At 46.9% G+C, this 16789-nt stretch overlaps 1 protein-coding gene across 3 annotated transcripts in view; it reads left to right on the top strand.

Annotated features, from left to right (window-relative positions):
- The window catches only part of CDK15 (cyclin dependent kinase 15), a 71202-nt gene that overhangs the window by 26546 nt on the left and 27867 nt on the right, over positions 1-16789 (top strand). For 2 of the 3 annotated variants that reach the window (XM_053362433.1, XM_053362427.1), the window contains 3 exons: positions 1808-1928; positions 6497-6590; positions 8158-8221. In XM_053362433.1, coding sequence (XP_053218408.1) covers positions 1808-1928; positions 6497-6590; positions 8158-8221 — 279 coding nt within the window. Of the gene's footprint in view, positions 1-1807; positions 1929-6496; positions 6591-7635; positions 8264-16789 lie in introns of those variants that run through there. The other variant, XM_053362437.1, reaches the window with a different exon arrangement.

Genomic DNA, 16789 nt, shown 5'->3' with positions numbered 1-16789 from the left:
GAACAACCTTGGACAATAAATCAGCAGGAATTAGGCTTATGCTCAAACTTGCTGCAGAGGAGAATCTACAGGTTTCTCATCACGATGTGAATACAGTGTTGACATCGGCCAATAAGTGTAAGATACTGAGAGTTTAGCTATTTGGGCCTCTAGGTTATTCAGAAACTGAAAAGCCACCAAAAAGTGCCTGTATGTTCCAGGCCTTGCATGGCTATCTATACTGGAAACACATTTGGTATCATTCACATCAAAAAGATGCGAAATAATAGTAATGGGTTGATGTTGCAGTTAATTGTAAAGGAAAACTTCATAAAGGCTAATATCCTAATCCTGTCTATTAAGAAGTAACAAAGTGTTGTAGTTGTTTTTTAATTTACTGGGGCTTATCTCCAGGTAGGAATGCAGGGGAAATTTGGCTCTATTTGCATTTAAAGGCTAACCTACCTAACTTTCACTTTCTGAAAAAATGTGTGAACCGAAACAGTCATCCTTCAGAATTCACATTTCTCTGAAGTTTGCAGTTCAATTCTCCCACTAAGTGACGTCCAGAAAAAGGCATGTACTGGGGTAAAGTGTGCATTAAATGTATATATGAGTGAAAATAACATACAGAAATGCATTGCATTAGGGAAAATCACACTATTAAATGTGTATATACAGTGGTACCTCAGGTTACATACGCTTCAGGTTATAGACGCTTCAGGTTACAGACTCCGCTAACCCAGAAATAGTACCTCGGGTTAAGAACTTTGCTTCAGGATGAGAACAGAAATCGTGCTCCGGCGGCGTGGCAGCAGCAGGAGGCCCCATTAGCTAAAGTGGTGCTTCAGGTTAAGAACAGTTTCAGGTTAAGTATGGACCTCTGGAACGAATTAAGTACTTAACCCAAGGTACCACTGTATTAGGCAAAATTATATGGTAAAACATTAGAAGTTAGTACTAAATTGCTGGTGATTGATTTTTCAAAAATTCTGCAAGCTGATGTGGAACTGAATTTGAAATTTGAATAATTAGAAACTGAGAGAAACCAAAATTGGTTTCATATCGCTTAGGATTGCAGCCTAACCTTGATAGAAATGGCCGTGATAGGCCAGGCTTGACTACTGTAATTCGCTCTACACGGGGCTGCCCTTGAAGCTGTCCCAGAAACTCCAGCGGGTGCAGAATGCTGCAGCGAGGCTCTTCACGGGGTCTCTGCCTTGGGAGCATATTCACCCAGTGCTTTTCCAGCTCCACTGACTCTCGGTGGAGTACAGGGTCAGATTTAAGGTGCTGGTTTTGACCTTTAAAGCCCTTCACGGCCTAGGACCCTTGTGCCTACGGGACCGCCTCTCCTGGTATGCCCCCCCCGGAGGACCTTAAGGTCCATATATAGCAACACCCTAGAGGTCCCGGGCCCTAAGGAAGTTAGATTAGCCTCAACCAGAGCCAGGGCCTTCTTAACACTGGCTCCAGCCTGGTGGAATGCTCTGTCTCTTGAGACCAGGGCCCTGCGGGATCTGATCTCTTTCCGCGGGGCCCTCCCCCTCTTTCTTTTTCCTTTCTCCTCCTATGAAGAGATTGCTCCCTAATTGTTTTAATGTTGTATCTTAATCTTTTAAATTGTATTTTAATCAACTTGTTTTTATTATTGGTTGTTAGCCGCCCTGAGCCCGGTCTTGGCTGGGGAGGGCGGGCTATAAATAAAAAATTATTATTATTATTATTATTATTATCATTATTATTATTATTATTATTATTAATGCTATAGAGAGTGGATTGGAATTATAATTTCATGAATGGTTTTAAATGACTTGTTTCTTGGCAGGTCTTGCTCGTGCCAAGTCCCTTCCCAGTCAAACGTACTCTGCTGAAGTGGTGACATTGGGGTACCGACCTCCTGATGTGCTGCTGGGAGCCACTGACTATTCTGCTGATGTGGATATCTGGTGAGAGCCAGCTGTGGAGATGCTGTAAATCACACTGAGCGTAGCAATCTTCCCCTTTCAAGCATATACAGAACGTTGGCAGGGTGCTATAAGAGCACTTTTTGAGACCATCATTATAAATCACTTGAACTACATAAAAATTAGGGATGCAGGTGGCACTGTGGGTTAAACCACAGAGCCTAGGACTTGCCGATCAGAAGGTCAGCAGTTCGAATCCCCGTGACGGGGTGAGCTCCCGTTGCTCGGTCCCCGCTCCTGCCAACCTAGCAGTTCAAAAGCACGTCAAAGTGCAAGTACAGTGGTACCTCGGGTTACTTACACTTCAGGTTACATACACTTCAGGTTACATACGCTTCAGATTACAGACTCCGCTAACCCAGAAATAGTGCTTTAGGTTAAGAACTTTGCTTCAGGATAACAAACAGAAATCGGGCTCCAGCGGTGCGGCGGCAGCAGGAGGCCCCATTAGCTAAAGTGGTGCTTCAGGTTGAGAACAGTTTCAGGTTAAGAACAGACCTCCGGAACGAATTAAGTACTTAACCCGAGGTACCACTGTAGATAAATAGGTGCCGCTCCGGCGGGAAGGTAAACGGTGTTTCCGTGCACTGCTCTGGTTCGCCAGAAGCGGCTTAGTCATGCTGGCCACATGACCCGGAAACTGTACGCCGGCTCCCTCAGCCAATAAAGCGAGATGAGCGCCGCAACCCCAGAGTTGGTCACGACTGGACCTAATGGTCAGGGGTTTCTTTACCTTTACCTTTACCTTTACATAAAAAGTAAATTTGCAAGCATAATAAAAGGAAGAACTTTCCTCGACTTTCAAGGCTGACACAGAAGTGGGGTGTGTGGAACTTAGATCCCTACCCCCAAGCCAACTGATACCACCAATTTCTAGACTCGAATTGGACTTGAGCCCCTATTAGAATAGATACGGAGATTCTTCCCTCTTTCTTACTGAGACAGGTCCAGAAGAACATAGAAGCAGAAGTGAGATATTTTACCATGTCCTTGTGTTCATGGTGAGGAGCACCACACATGCCAATACAGGGGTACCTTGGGTTACATATGCTTCAGGGGCGGCTGCCGAGACCATATAACACCGGTCTTGAAAGACCTACACTGGCTCCCAGTACGTTTCTGAGCACAATTCAAAGTGTTGGTGCTGACCTTTAAAGCCCTAAACGGCCTCGGTCCAGTATACCTGAAGGAGCGTCTCCACCCCCATCGTTCTGCCCGGACGCTGAGGTCCAGCGCCGAGGGCCTTCTGGCGGTTCCCTCATTGCGAGAAGCAAAGCTACAGGGAACCAGGCAGAGGGCCTTCTCGGTAGTGGCACCCTCCCTGTGGAATGCCCTCCCACCAGATGTCAAAGAGAACAACAACTACCTGACATTCAGAAGACATCTTAAGGCAGCCCTGTTCAGGGAAGTTTTTAACGTGTGATATTTTACTGTATTTTTGGTTTTTATGGAAGCCGCCCAGAGTGGCGGGGTATAAATAATAAATTATTATTATTATTATTATTATTATTATTATTATTATTCAGGTTACAGACGCTTGAGGTTACAGACTCTACTAACCCAGAAATAGTGCTTTAGGTTAAGAACTTTGCTTCAGGATGAGAACAGAAATCGTGCAGCAGCAGCGCAGCGGCAGCGGGAGGCCCCATTAGCTACAGTGGTGCTTCAGGTTAAGAACAGACCTCCAGAACGAATTAAGTTCTTAACCCGAGGTACCACTGTACTCACTCAATCTCAGCATGGTAAATGCACACCTGACCGGATGCTGTGAGGAGTTTTTATCTCTCTTCAACTAATATAAAAAGTCCCTTTAGCAATGACGGCAGGAGAGCTAAACATTACGTCCCCTTCAAGGCAATCCACATAGCATTTTATTTCTGAATTATTTTTGACATTGCTGCTGCTTTTCTTCTTGTGAGGCAAAGAGAGAGACAAACTTAACATACTTGAAACAGTGCAGGTGATCACTTCTGCTCATGATTAGTTCCTGTCCATTTTAGTTATTTAAGACCTGTCAGTGCTATTTTTTCTAGGAAAAGAGGTGCGGAACTCACCATTAACACCTTGTTCACCTTCTCTACCTGAGAGGAGCCAGAAACTGAGTTTCAGCAAGTTCTGGCTGAAAAAAAGTGCTGTAATTATTATCTGTATTTTATTTTATTTTATTATTTTATTTTATTTTAACTTATTTATTTTATTTTAACTTATTTTATTTTATTTATACCCCGCCCATCTGACTGGGTTGCCCCAGCCACTCTGGGCAGCTTCCAACACATATGAAGACATAATAAAACATCAAACATTAAAAACTCCCGATACAGGGCTGCCTTCAGGTGTCTTCTAAAAGTTGTATAGCTATTTATCTCCTTGACCTCTGATGGCAGGTCCATTCTTGCATTATGCTGACTGAGTGGGAACCATTGCAGAGTAGCTCCTGCCCAGGTCACCACTGAAATGTGATACGGCCAGGGGCATATGGGAGAAACCTATACCGCAGCCTCGGCCAGTGCCATCCCAGAAACTGGGATGCGTGAAGGAGGTGCCATTTTCTGGACTGACACCACCCCCTCCCTATTCCCGGAAGCTGCTCATATACCGTATTTTTTGCTCCATAAGACACACTTTTTTCCTCCTAAAAAGTAAGGGGAAATGTCTGTGAGTCTTATGGAGCGAATGTGTGGTCCATCGCTGGCTCCCTTTCCGGCCTCGCCCCCTTGCCCAGGCCTCCATTGTTGAATGTTCTGCAGATGGAGGCTGTTCCCCCCCCCCCCAGTGACATGTGACTGGCTGATTAGATTATCTGTCTGGAAACTGTAGGCTACATTATTACATGAGCACTGTTCCACAGCATTTGATATTTTCATTTACATACATTCATTCGAAATAAGATGGGTTTGGGTTTATGAAGCAATTCTATATCCTCCCACCACACTGACGAAGAATTCTACAAAACAGTAGCCAATATCCAGAATCACTGTTTAGTGTCGGACATCATATTTGCTGAATATACAAAGCTTCCCAGCTTGTCTTTCATTGTACAAAGTCTGGTACCTCGCTTCATTTAAAGATTTTCATAGACTTTGAGACTAAAGATTTCATTTTGTACTTGTTATGGTTTGAAGGAATTCTATAAAGATTGTCTATAGCATATGTAGGGGCGTGGGTGGCGCTGTGGGTAAAACCTCAGCACCTAGGAATTGCCGATCATATGGTTGGCGGTTCGAATCCCCACGGCGGGGTGAGCTCCCATCATTCGGTCCCTGCTCCTGCCCACCTAGCAGTTCGAAAGCACTCCTAAGTGCAAGTAGATAAATAGGTACCGCTTTATAGCGGGAAGGTAAACGGCGTCTCCGTGTGCTGCGCTGGTGCAGGCTCGCCAGAGCAGCTTCGTCACGCTGGCCACGTGACCCAGAAGTGTCTCCGGACAGCGCTGGCCCCCGGCCTCTTCAGTGAGATGGGCGCGCAACCCCAGAGTCGGTCACGACTGGCCCGTACGGGCAGGGGTACCTTTACCTTTACCTTTATTGCGTATGTACATGGTCATCGTGTTGCCTAGACGTTGCTGATGGAAACTGTAGAAAGGGCTCCCTTTCCTTTCCTAAAGAAGCTGCAGAACTGTGAGTTGAACCCCATAAAAACAGGATTTTTCCCCTTTGCAAAGTAAGCTCAACAACTTTGAGCTGGTCCTCAAAAAACCGGGGCGTTTCCCCTTTGCAAGAGAAGCTGCAAAACTGTGAGCTGATCCTCAAAAAAATGGGGCTTTCCCCCTTTGCAAAAGAAGCTGCACAACTTTGAGCTGATCCTAAAAATACCGGGACTTTTCCCCTTTGCAAAAGAAGCTGCACAACTTTGAGTTGATCCTAAAAAGGGGGGGCTTTTCCCCTTTGCAAAAAAGCTGCACAACTTTGAGCTGATCCTCAAAAAACTCAGGCTTTTTCCCTTTGCGAAAGAAGCTGCACAACTGTGAGCTGATCCTCAAAAAATGGGGCTTTTTCCCTTTGCAAAAGCAGCTGCACAACTTTGAGCTGGTCCTCAAAAAATGGGGCTTTTCCCCTTTGCTAAAAAAGCTGCACAACTGTGAGCTGATCCTCAAAAAATGGGGCTTTCCCCCTTTCCTCCTCTAAAAACTAGATTTGTCTTATGGTCAGGTGCGTCTTATGGAGCGAAAAATACGGGTAGTTGCATTGCACCTGTCTCCCTCCTATATTGGCCCCAATGACCAATATAGCAGCTTTGGAGAAGTGATTCTGATTAGGAGCACAATGTGCTACGTGTGTTGGGAGCAGGGCACCCCACTGCTCAAACCATATTGAGCAATCCTATTTAGCAACGGTCTTTAATTGGGAGATCCATTGACTGTCCAAATCAGGCCAGAGGGTTAGATGTTTTGGGGAAACATTTTACTTCTTACTTTGAATAGAAAATGTAACTGAGGATGTAGTGCATGTGGTTTTCTTCACCTCGATCTGGACTTAGGCCTATTTATCTGTGTATTTAATATCTGCAGTGTGAGACTGAGTGAGTGAAGAGAATGTATGCCTTTTCTCCAGGGGTGCAGGCTGCATATTTGCTGAGATGCTTCAGGGTCAGCCTCTGTTTCCAGGGGTATGCAACACCTTTGAACAGTTGGAGAAGATCTGGGTGGTAAGTATAATGATACATCTGGGAAACTGGAACAAAGATCATTAGCATCTCAAAAGGGTCAGCTTCTATCCGTCTATTTATCTAGTCCCAATGATGGATGCAACAGAAAAAAGGCAATTTGATTGAAAGTCTCACTCACTCCAAGTGTGTTAAGTTTGGGGTTGTATCCAATAGGCTGGTCTATATTTGGCAATTTCCCCACAAACACTAAGATAAATCAAAGTGACTTCCCTTTGATGCCTCTCTTGTCTCATCAAAAATTTAAAGCCAATTAAACGGATAGCAGGTTGAAGGAGGCACACAAAAATGGAGTTGCTGCACTTTCTGCTCCCTCTTGTTAAACTCTTGTATTTCTTTGTGTCGTGTAAAACAGCATTCTCTTGTGTGTGCGTTTTGGGTTTTTTGGGGGAAGAGTATCGAAAACTGCAGCCCTATGTTGGGAATAGGAGCAGTGCTTTTTTGTGGTGGTACTCAATGGTACGGCATACTGCAGTCATAGGCAAACTCGGCTCTCCAGATGTTTTGGGACTACAGCTCCCATCATCCCTAGCTCACAGGACCAGTGGTCAGGGTGATGGGAGTTGTAGTCCCAAAACATCTGGAGGTCCGAGTTTGCCTATGCTTGGTGTAAATGCTCAAAAGAAACTGATAGGATAAATATTAATTTTAAAAATCCTTAGCATTTTCTAAGCAAACTCTTCAAAGTATTGGTCTGAATCACAAGTTTTGAATCAGTTTGAGCTTTGCTTGTGAATCTGTTCAAGTTTGGAACCACAAATTCGCCACAAAGCAGAAGGGGGAAATCTATACGTTTGGGGTTGTTGTTTTTTGTGAACTCAAAATTTCAAAAGATACCAGGCGAAAAGAGAAAGTGTGATAGGATGAATACTCATTTCATTATTAGCATTTTCTGATGCTTTTAAAACAGAGCTATGTAGCTGCTCCAATTGCAAAGGCAAATAAGCATTCAGAAGCATCGCTCCTTCAGCCAGTAACAAAAAGCTTGCTTTGGTGGGGAGGACATATCACATTTTCATTGGCACAGATTTGTTTGCTTGCGGGCAGAATCCTAAGGTGGACTCAGACCACCTCATCAAGATACAGCGTACTTGAGGCCCAGAATGTCTTTGAATTGTGCCCCGGATGGGTTTTTTGAACACCTGTCAGAAGATTCGTTTGCTATCTATTCCTTTTCATCTCAAAGCAGCAGGGATCTCCATCGCAGCCAGTGTACGGCTTCGGAATGCCTATCATTTGGGGGGAGCTACTACCATCAGGAGTCGCTCATCAATGCAATCCTGGTCTCTAGGGGAGCACCTTAGGTGTAAAAAAAAGACGGTACCATGATCCTGACTGCTGCTGATATATTTGAAATGGCACCTGTCTTTGCAGTTGCTAAAGCACATTTGTATTCCCGGCTACATCCTCGTAAGAAAACCTTGCTGGGCACCCTTTTCCAGGAGCAAAACCGAGAGTAGAATCTAGTCTGCATACATGTATTTGGAAAAGACATTGGGTGTGTGCTGAGTTGTTCTTTTGTTATTGGTTTGTCTCTTGCTTTATGCAGGTACTGGGAGTCCCAACCGAAGGAACATGGCCAGGGGTTTCCAGGCTTCCCCTTTTTAAGCCAGGTATGATCTCTCTTCAGATGGCAAATATGCCACAAACGCTATTTGAAGCTGATTTTCATATGAGCAGAATCCATGGTTGCATCCTGAAGGTAGCAACACTTTTAAGAGCTTTTGGCTCGTCAATAAAACAGTTCAGTGTGAAACAAGAACCAGAGAAACATTGATAATACTATGACTAATGAATAACGTTATGGAAGGTATAGGCTTTCTCCCTTCTGGCTATTCTCTCTGGTTATAATAATATAATAATAATAATAATTTATTATCTGTACCCCACCCATCTGGCTGGGTTTCCCCAGCCACTCTGGGCGGCTTCCAACAAAGATTAAAAATACATTAAAATGTCACACATTAAAAACTTCCCTGAGCAGGGCTGCCTTCAGATGTCTTCTAAATGTCAGGTAGTTGTTAATCTCTTTGACATCTGATGGGAGGGCGTTCCACAGGGCGGGCGCCACTACCGAGAAGGCCCTTTGCCTGGTTCCCTGGTTGCCCTCTCTTTTCTGTAATAATAATAATAATAATAATAATAATAATAATAATAATAATAATAAAAAAATAGTACCCCTCCCATCTGACTGGGCTGCCCCAGCCACTGTGGGCGGCTTCCAGCATATCCTACATTATTTCCTTTCTCTCTTATGCTCCTGGTTTCCTCTGTCCCTCCACTTAATCATATATTTTACTCTCTTTTTTTCTGCTTCCCCTTCCTAAGCTTTCTATTTCTGTCCCCCAATTTGGACTCCTGTCTGGCCGAGTTCCCCCTTCCTCCTCTCCTACATTTCCGGGCTCCCCAGGCGTCTTCTGCCCTTCCTTCTTTAAACATCCTTTCCCTCAAAGCCCCTTTGGTGTTTGACAGAAGTCTCCTTCTTGGGCTTTCTTCTGCCTCTCAATCCACTCTGTTACCTTCCTGCAGGAATTCCCACTCAGGGCTCCATTTCCCCCCCAAAACCCTGAGGATGAGGGTGCTTGGAAAAGTATTATACCGACAAAAATAGAGTGGCTTGCCAAATTATTGCAGTACTACAATATATCCAAAACAATGGGAGAAATTGGAAGGATCTCAAAAGAGAAGATAGACAGGGACTGGAAGGTGTTTAAAGGATACTTGCAAAGCCATATCGAAAAATCAGAACTCCTATTAGAATAAACAAGCTCCGTTTTAAATACTGAAATACTAAATAAGATGGATAACAATGTGTAATAGAAAGAAGCATGAAATTAGTTTAAAGGTGTGTGAAAGAAAGTAATAGAAGTGGAAAGAAATTGCAATTGAGTAGATTGGAAGTCTAACACAAAGGTGAGGTGAGGGGTGGTGGATGGTGATGGGAAAAGGAATTATCTGTGGGATTGAGTGTAGGTATGTTTGAACATTTTTAAGGATTGTATGAAATGTATGTTTGTATGTTGGTATATTTGCAATATGTGTGTATTAATGCTGAATTGTTTTAACAATAAAAACTTTTCCAAAAAAAAGAAAAAGGAATTGTAGCTCTGAGAGGGGGAAACAGCCTCAGTTTGCTATGTAGAACCTCAGTTTGCTATGTATTTTTATTGATTTTTTAGTTTAAGGGGGGCAGCTGCCCCTCCCTGCCCCGCCCCGGCTATGCCCATAGCCCTGCGTATGCAGCCTTCCGAAGCTCACCTCTACTGCTCGTTCGTCTTTCTTTTTTTCCACTCGGTATGGCAGGCCTTCGGGTGCATTGCCACATGGTGGCAGTGTGGGACAGCACAGGCTAGGGAAATCTGTAGGTGGGGGGGGCATCAGCAGGATGGATTCGTGCTGTCTGCCCCTTCCGTCAGCCATGCAGCCATTGTGCTAGACACTGTACATGTGCATCAAATGCGCAGAGTCCTTCCTCTGCAGAGTGAGGTGGCGACAGGTGGAGGCCACAGACTGAACAGTAACATGATCTCTGATCAGCCTAAAGAGATCCCTGTGTATGCTAATCATGTTGGCTTGTCAAATTTGAAATATACTGGCTGGTATTATATTTTGGCTTTGGTGCTATAAAACAGATTGTGGCTATACAGTGGTAAAGGTAAAGGGACCCCTGACCATTAGGTCCAGTCGTGGCCGACTCTGGGGTTGTGGCGCTCGTCTCGCTTCATTGGCTGAGGGAGCCGTCGTACAGCTTCCAGGTCATGTGGTCAGCATGACTAAGCCACTTCTGGTGAAACCAGAGCAGCGCATAGAAACGCCGTTTATCTTCCTGCCTGAGTGATACCTATTTATCTACTTGCACTTTGACGTGCTTTTGAACTGCTAGGTTGGCAGGAGCAGGGACTGAGCAACGGGAGCTCACCCCGTCGCGGGGATTCAAACCGCCGACCTTCTGATCAGCAAGTCCTAGGCTCTGTGGTTTAACCCACAGCGCCACCCGCGTCCCTATACAGTGGTACCCTCAGTTTAAGAACAGTCCGGTTTAAGAACGATTCAGTTTACAAACTCCACAAAATCGGAAATAGTGTCCTGGTTTGAGAACTTTACCTCGGTCTAAGAATGGAATCCGAACGGTGGAAGGACACCAGCAGCGGGAGGCCTCATTAGGGAAAGCGAGCCTCAGTTTAAGAACGGCTTCTGTTTGAGAATGTACTTCCGGAACGGATTAAGTTCGTAAACCGAGGTACCACTGTATTGTTCAATTTTTCTAGAGATGGGGTGGAGGGTCCCCTCTGCCTTTCTGTCTCTGATTTGGATGTGGGCAAGGCAAGAAGCGTGTGTGAGAGAGAATGTGAGCGAGAGAGAGAGAGCGCGCGCGCATGCACAGCCGCACATGTGATTTATAAAGCAAGTTTCTTTTATTCCCATGCAGACTGGGTGAGACTTCTGTGTCCTGAACTTCAAAGGGCCAGTTGTCTCTTATTTTGATGTGGGCAGATTGAGAAGTGCGCTTTGAAAAGAAGGCTCCCCCCCCACCTCCCGGTTTTCCTTTCCTTCCCCCCTCCTCTTTTTTTGTTTAATGTTTTCTCGTGGGATATCTTTCAGAGCACTATACCCAGGTGCCAGAGAGGGCTGGGGTTGGGAAATGATCAACGCCAATTCTCTACCTCTCAGCAGGATCATTCTTTTGGAAATATATATATATATCTAAAAGTGAAATATTTAAAAGCCTGAAATGTGAAATCCATCCATCTGCGTGTTAGCTGGTGTGCCTCTTACTTGCACGTGCAGAGATTGAGGAGGGAGCAAGATCTGTTTGAAAACCAGGAGTAGCAAGAATTGTGATGATGTGGGGGGGGGGGAGAGAATGCTTTCAGCCAGAGGTTTGCAGGTTCAGCAGAGCATAGTAACATCTCTTCAAAGAAGTGGGTGTTGTTCTGTGACTTGCTCCAAACTGCCCTTTCTCTGGCTCCAGTGCTCGGAAACTAAACATCTCCTTATTTTCACATGCTAGCCGTGATTGGCTAAACAATAACCCAAACTTGCATTGTAAAGGTCTGGAATTTTTCACACAATTAGCCAAGTCTCATTAATCAAACTGGCGTGAAATGAGAATGTGTCGCCTTCCTCTGCAGACGTAAGGGTCGGTGTCCCATCTCCCCCACATAATAACCGGGGGTGCGAAGGGCAAGTAAGTTTGCTAGCAGGGGTAGCTGTACTTACTCCAGCGAAGTACTTTGAAACAAAATTGGAGAAGATGCACATTCTGACATTGGGACGAGAGAGCACATCACTACAAAAGAAATAAGGAACAATTTTTTCTTTTTGGTAAGCGAAATGTTTACCAGTGATGGATAGTCACTGCTGTGGTGAGAGTTGCTCATATTCGTTGTTGCTTTTAAGAGAGACCTTGATGAGTTCTATAGATGGGAATGATCTAAATGTCTGAATAACAAGCTTTTTAAAAGACCACAAAATCTTGTGGGTCTGAGAGACATGACCTGGGTTGCTGATTTTTAAATTTTTTTTTAATACAGCAGAGTAATACAGTTCTGGAAAGCAAGTGAAAGTAATTTTTTTCTGACTTCAATGTGCTTTATACACACATGGCATAAACCTACCCAGACATCTGGGTAGGGGAATTTTTTTTTTCCTCCCAAGCCATATAACCAGGAAAATAGCAAAGGGGAAATGTGTGTTGTTGTTTTTCGGAATGTCAAATAAAACACTGTACATTCCAGTTGTTCTGAAACGATGTAGAAAGAAAGGGAAAACTTTTAAAAAGCCAAGAAAAACCACAGATAGGAAGGAAGGCACTCTGATGGGATCAGTGGCGTAGCGTGGGGGGTGCTAGGGGTGCCGGCCACACCGGGCGCAACATCTGGGGGGGGCGCGAGTCCAGAGGGCCCAGCCGCGTCGTGCCCTCGGCCCGCCCCTATTGTCAGAGTGGCCGACCAGCCTCCGCCTGCTCCTACCTTGCCCACCCGAGGACTGCGGCAGCGCCCGCCCCCGTGGCCACCTACCCCGCCCCGCCTCGCCCATTGGCTCGCCTCCCTCGGCCCCGCCTCTTTCCGATGGCCGCGGGGGGTGTCCTGCTCGGCGCCGGTGCCTTTTTTCAGGAGGTAGGGAGGCTGGACGGGCAGGTGGGGTCGGAAGCAGGCAGAGAAGGAGGGGAGCTCGTAGCCAAAAGGGCTGCGCTGGCCGGCAAAGGGCCGGGGAAAGTTTGGAGAGGAGAAACGCACCGTCATGATTTCCCGGTGGAAGCGGCAGGATTAGGGATGGCGAAGCGTAATTACGCACGAATTTCGCTGGGTGAGAGCTTCGGGGATCGATCGGCGGAAATGGGAATCAATTGGAATATGAGAAAGAGAGAGAGAGAGGGACCATCATTCATAGGCATAGATCTGTAGGGTTAGGGGGCGCAAATCCACGGGTTAGGGGGCGCAAATTACTTGCCTTGCCCCGGGTGCTGACAACCCACGCTACGCCACTGGATGGGATGGAGGGAATGGGGCAGGTTCATGAGTTGACAGATGCTACATAAAATGAGGTTGGGGCCATGGGCTGCCCACCTGTGTTGTAGGTGCACAGGTGAGTGGACAGGTGAGAGTTGTTATATGGTGGAGATGCAGGTGTTCCCCATCCCCACTAATACATAGAGGTAGAAGCTTGTGAATTGGACACAATAAGGTGATCCCATGGGACCTTTGTTGTTGTTGTTGTTTAGTCGTTTAGTCCTGTCCAACTCTTCGTGACCCCCTGGACCAGAGCACTCCTGTCTTCCACTGCCTCCCGCAGTTTGGTCAAACTCATGCTGGTAGCTTTGAGAACACTGTCCAACCATCTCGTCCTCTCTTGTCCCCTTCTCCTTGTGCCCTCCATCTTTCCCAACATCAGGGTCTTTTCCAGGGAGTCTTCTCTTCTCATGAGGTGGCCAAAGTATTGGAGCCTCAGCTTCAGGATCTGTCCTTCCAGTGAGCACTCAGGGCTGATTTCCTTCAGAATGGAGAGGTTTGATCTTCTTGCAGTCCATGGGACTCTCAAGAGCCTCCTCCAGCACCATAATTCAAAAGCATCAATTCTTTGGCAATCAGCCTTCTTTATGGTCCAGCTCTCACTTCCATACATCACTACTGGGAAAACCATAGCTTTAACTACACGGGCCTTTGTTGACAAGGTGATGTCTCTGCTTTTTAAGATGCTGTCTAATGCCGAATTCATGCCTAATTCAGGGCGACATGTCCACTACTCCCATCACTTGAAGGCTTTGCCGGTTTGATGAATGTATAAATCTGCCCAGGCAGTGAGTATCAATCATGGTTTAATTAGCCGGCATCTCCTGCGTTCCAGAGCAGCGTTATCAATAGAGTTCCTTGACAGCTGCCTTGCAAAATAGTTATTTCACATTCAAGTGTACACTTACGTGCTGTGTTCACAGTATGGAGAACATTATGCTCCAAAGGCTACTGAGAACAAAGACTCTGCTTGGCAAGAGCAATATAAATGCACGATTTAAGATTGGATTCTCTGCTTTTACCCCTACTGTTCTCAATTAGTCACCACTTGATACTCTCAAGCTATCGTCCCTTTCTACGTGGTGGTTGGCACATTTACACAAGATCAACTGCTGCTCAGTGTTAACCTGACCTGGGCTATAAAATGCCGTAAGACCAAGTGAATCATTGACAGAGATGTTTCCAAATTCACTGGTTTTAAGTTCATTCCCTGAGACATATGGCAGATACAGTGTGTGGTGGCCTGGGAATCTGATTCAGAAGCTGAACCTGAGGAGTCCCAGCCTGCACAGGAGTCCCCGCCTCCAGGGCCGGCTGAGCAGGGGCTTGAATCTGAAGGGCCTGCACCTGTGCCGGATACTCAGGAGCAGACACCAGCTGAATCCGCTCTGGCTCCGGAGGTGAATGAGAACCCATCCAGCCCTGTCAGGGGAAGGTGAAGCTGCCCCTGGGTCCAGTAACCCTCCAGCCTCTCCTGAGCTGCAGAGGCTCAGGGCAGAGAGGCGGAGGGAACTAAGTTCTCTCAGGAGGAGTGCTCACCTTAAGGCCAGGAGAGGCGGGTCACCTGTGGGCTGGGACCACCCCTGGCCTCAGAGGAGATAAAGGCCAGTCAGCCCAGTCCCAGGTTGCGGGAGCAACGTCGTTGGAAACCTGTTTCTGCCAGCACCCAGACCTGTTCTTCCGGAGTTCCCGACCATGCCCGGCTTCTTGCTTTGGACCCCGCTTCGCCCTTGGTGGACAGTCTCCAGACCCTTGACCCAGGACCGGACTTTGACCATGCCTCTCAGTAACCCCCCCCCCCGGGTCCAGCACACAGTGTTACACTTTTGCTCACCCAAAAAGGAACTGAGCACAGCCCCTACACTGAAATCAACACAGTGTCACTCTGGCAAAACCTGCCAGTTTTCCTTCCTCCTTTGATTGGTTGGGGAGATCCATACATTTAAAGCACGTCCGCTGCACATTGTGTGAAGTAGTTGCGCAGGCAGTTTTATATATAAAATTTGGAGTGTATGTGGTGTTAGGAGAGGAGTAGTAGCACCTCTGGTGGAGGGACACATCGTGCTCCTTCTGGGGTAGTTTGTCCACCTTTGTGTCTGGAGGCGGTTGGAGGATGGATGGCGGCTAACAGATTGAGGTTGAATCCTGACAAGACAGAAGTGCTGTTTTGGGGGGACAGGAGGCGGGTGGGTGTGGAGGACTTCCTGGTCCTGAATGGGGTAACTGTGCCCCTGAAGGACCAGGTGCGCAGCCTGGGAGTCATTCTGGACTCGCAGCTGTCCATGGAGGCGCAGGTTAATTCTGTATCCAGGGCAGCTGTTTATCAGCTCCATCTGGTACGCAGGTTGAGACCCCACCTGCCCACAGACTGCCTCACCAGAGTGGTGCATGCTCCAGTTATCTCCCACTTGGATTACTGCAATGCGCTCACCTTTGAAGGTGACCCATAAACTACAACTAATCCAGAATGCGGCAGCCAGACTGGTGACTGGGGGCGGCCGCCGAGACCACATAACACCGGTCTTGAAAGACTTACATTGGCTCCCAGTACGTTTCCGAGCACAATTCAAAGTGTTGGTGTTGACCTTTTAAAGCCCTAAACGGCCTTAGCCCAGTATACCTGAAGGAGCGTCTCCACCCCCATCATTCTGCCCGGACACTGAGGTCCAGCGCCGAGGGCCTTCTGGCGGTTCCCTCACTGCGAGAAGCCAAGTTACAGGGAACCAGGCAGAGGGCCTTATCGGTAGTGGCACCCTCTCTGTGGAACGCCCTCCCACCAGATGGGCGGGGTACAAATAATAAATTATTATTATTATTATTACTAGGATCAATCAGACTGCTGCATTTTGGATCCTATTGTGCTAGGACCATCTTGAGGGGCTGGGAGCTGGGGGCACTGTCATACAGTGGTTCCGCTCCTTTCTCCTGGGCCGTGTTCAGAAAGTGGTGGTGGGGGATGAGTGTTCAGACCCCTGGGCTCTCACTTGTGGGGTGCCTCAGGGTTCTGTCCTCTCCCCCATGCTTTTCAACATCTATATGCAGCCGCTGGGAGAGATCATCAGGGGGTTTGGGCTGGGTGTTCATCAGTATGCGGATGACACCCAGCTCTACCTCTCTTTTAAATCAGAACCAGTGAAGGCGGTGAAGGTCCTGTGTGAGTGTCTGGAGGCGGTTGGAGGATGGATGGCAGCTAACAGATTGAGGTTGAATCCTGACAAGACAGAAGTACTGCTTTTGGGGGACAGGGGGCGGGCGGGTGTGGGGGATTCCCTGGTCCTGAATGGGGTAACTGTGCCCCTGAAGGACCAGGTGCGCAGCCTGGGAGTCATTCTGGACTCACAGCTGTCCATGGAGGCACAGGTCAAATTTGTGTCCAGGGCGGCTGTTTATCAGCTCCATCTGGTATGTAGGCTGAGACCCTACCTGCCTGCAGACTGTCTCGCCAGAGTAGTGCATGCTCTAGTTATCTCCTGCTTGGACTACTGCAATGCGCTCTATGTGGGGCTACCTTTGAAGGTGACCCGGAAACTACAACTAATCCAGAATGCGGCAGCTAGACTGGTGACTGGGAGCGGCGGCCGAGACCATATAACACCGGTCTTGAAAGGCCTACACTGGCTCTCAGTACATTTCCAAGCACAATTCAAAGTGTTGGTGCTGACCTTTAAA

Source organism: Podarcis raffonei, chromosome 1, assembly GCF_027172205.1.
Source record: "Podarcis raffonei isolate rPodRaf1 chromosome 1, rPodRaf1.pri, whole genome shotgun sequence".
NCBI classification, from domain to species: Eukaryota; Metazoa; Chordata; class Lepidosauria; order Squamata; family Lacertidae; genus Podarcis; species Podarcis raffonei.
The sequence above is the reverse complement of the archived record's forward strand: the minus strand, read 5'-3'. Positions and strand labels throughout refer to the sequence as shown.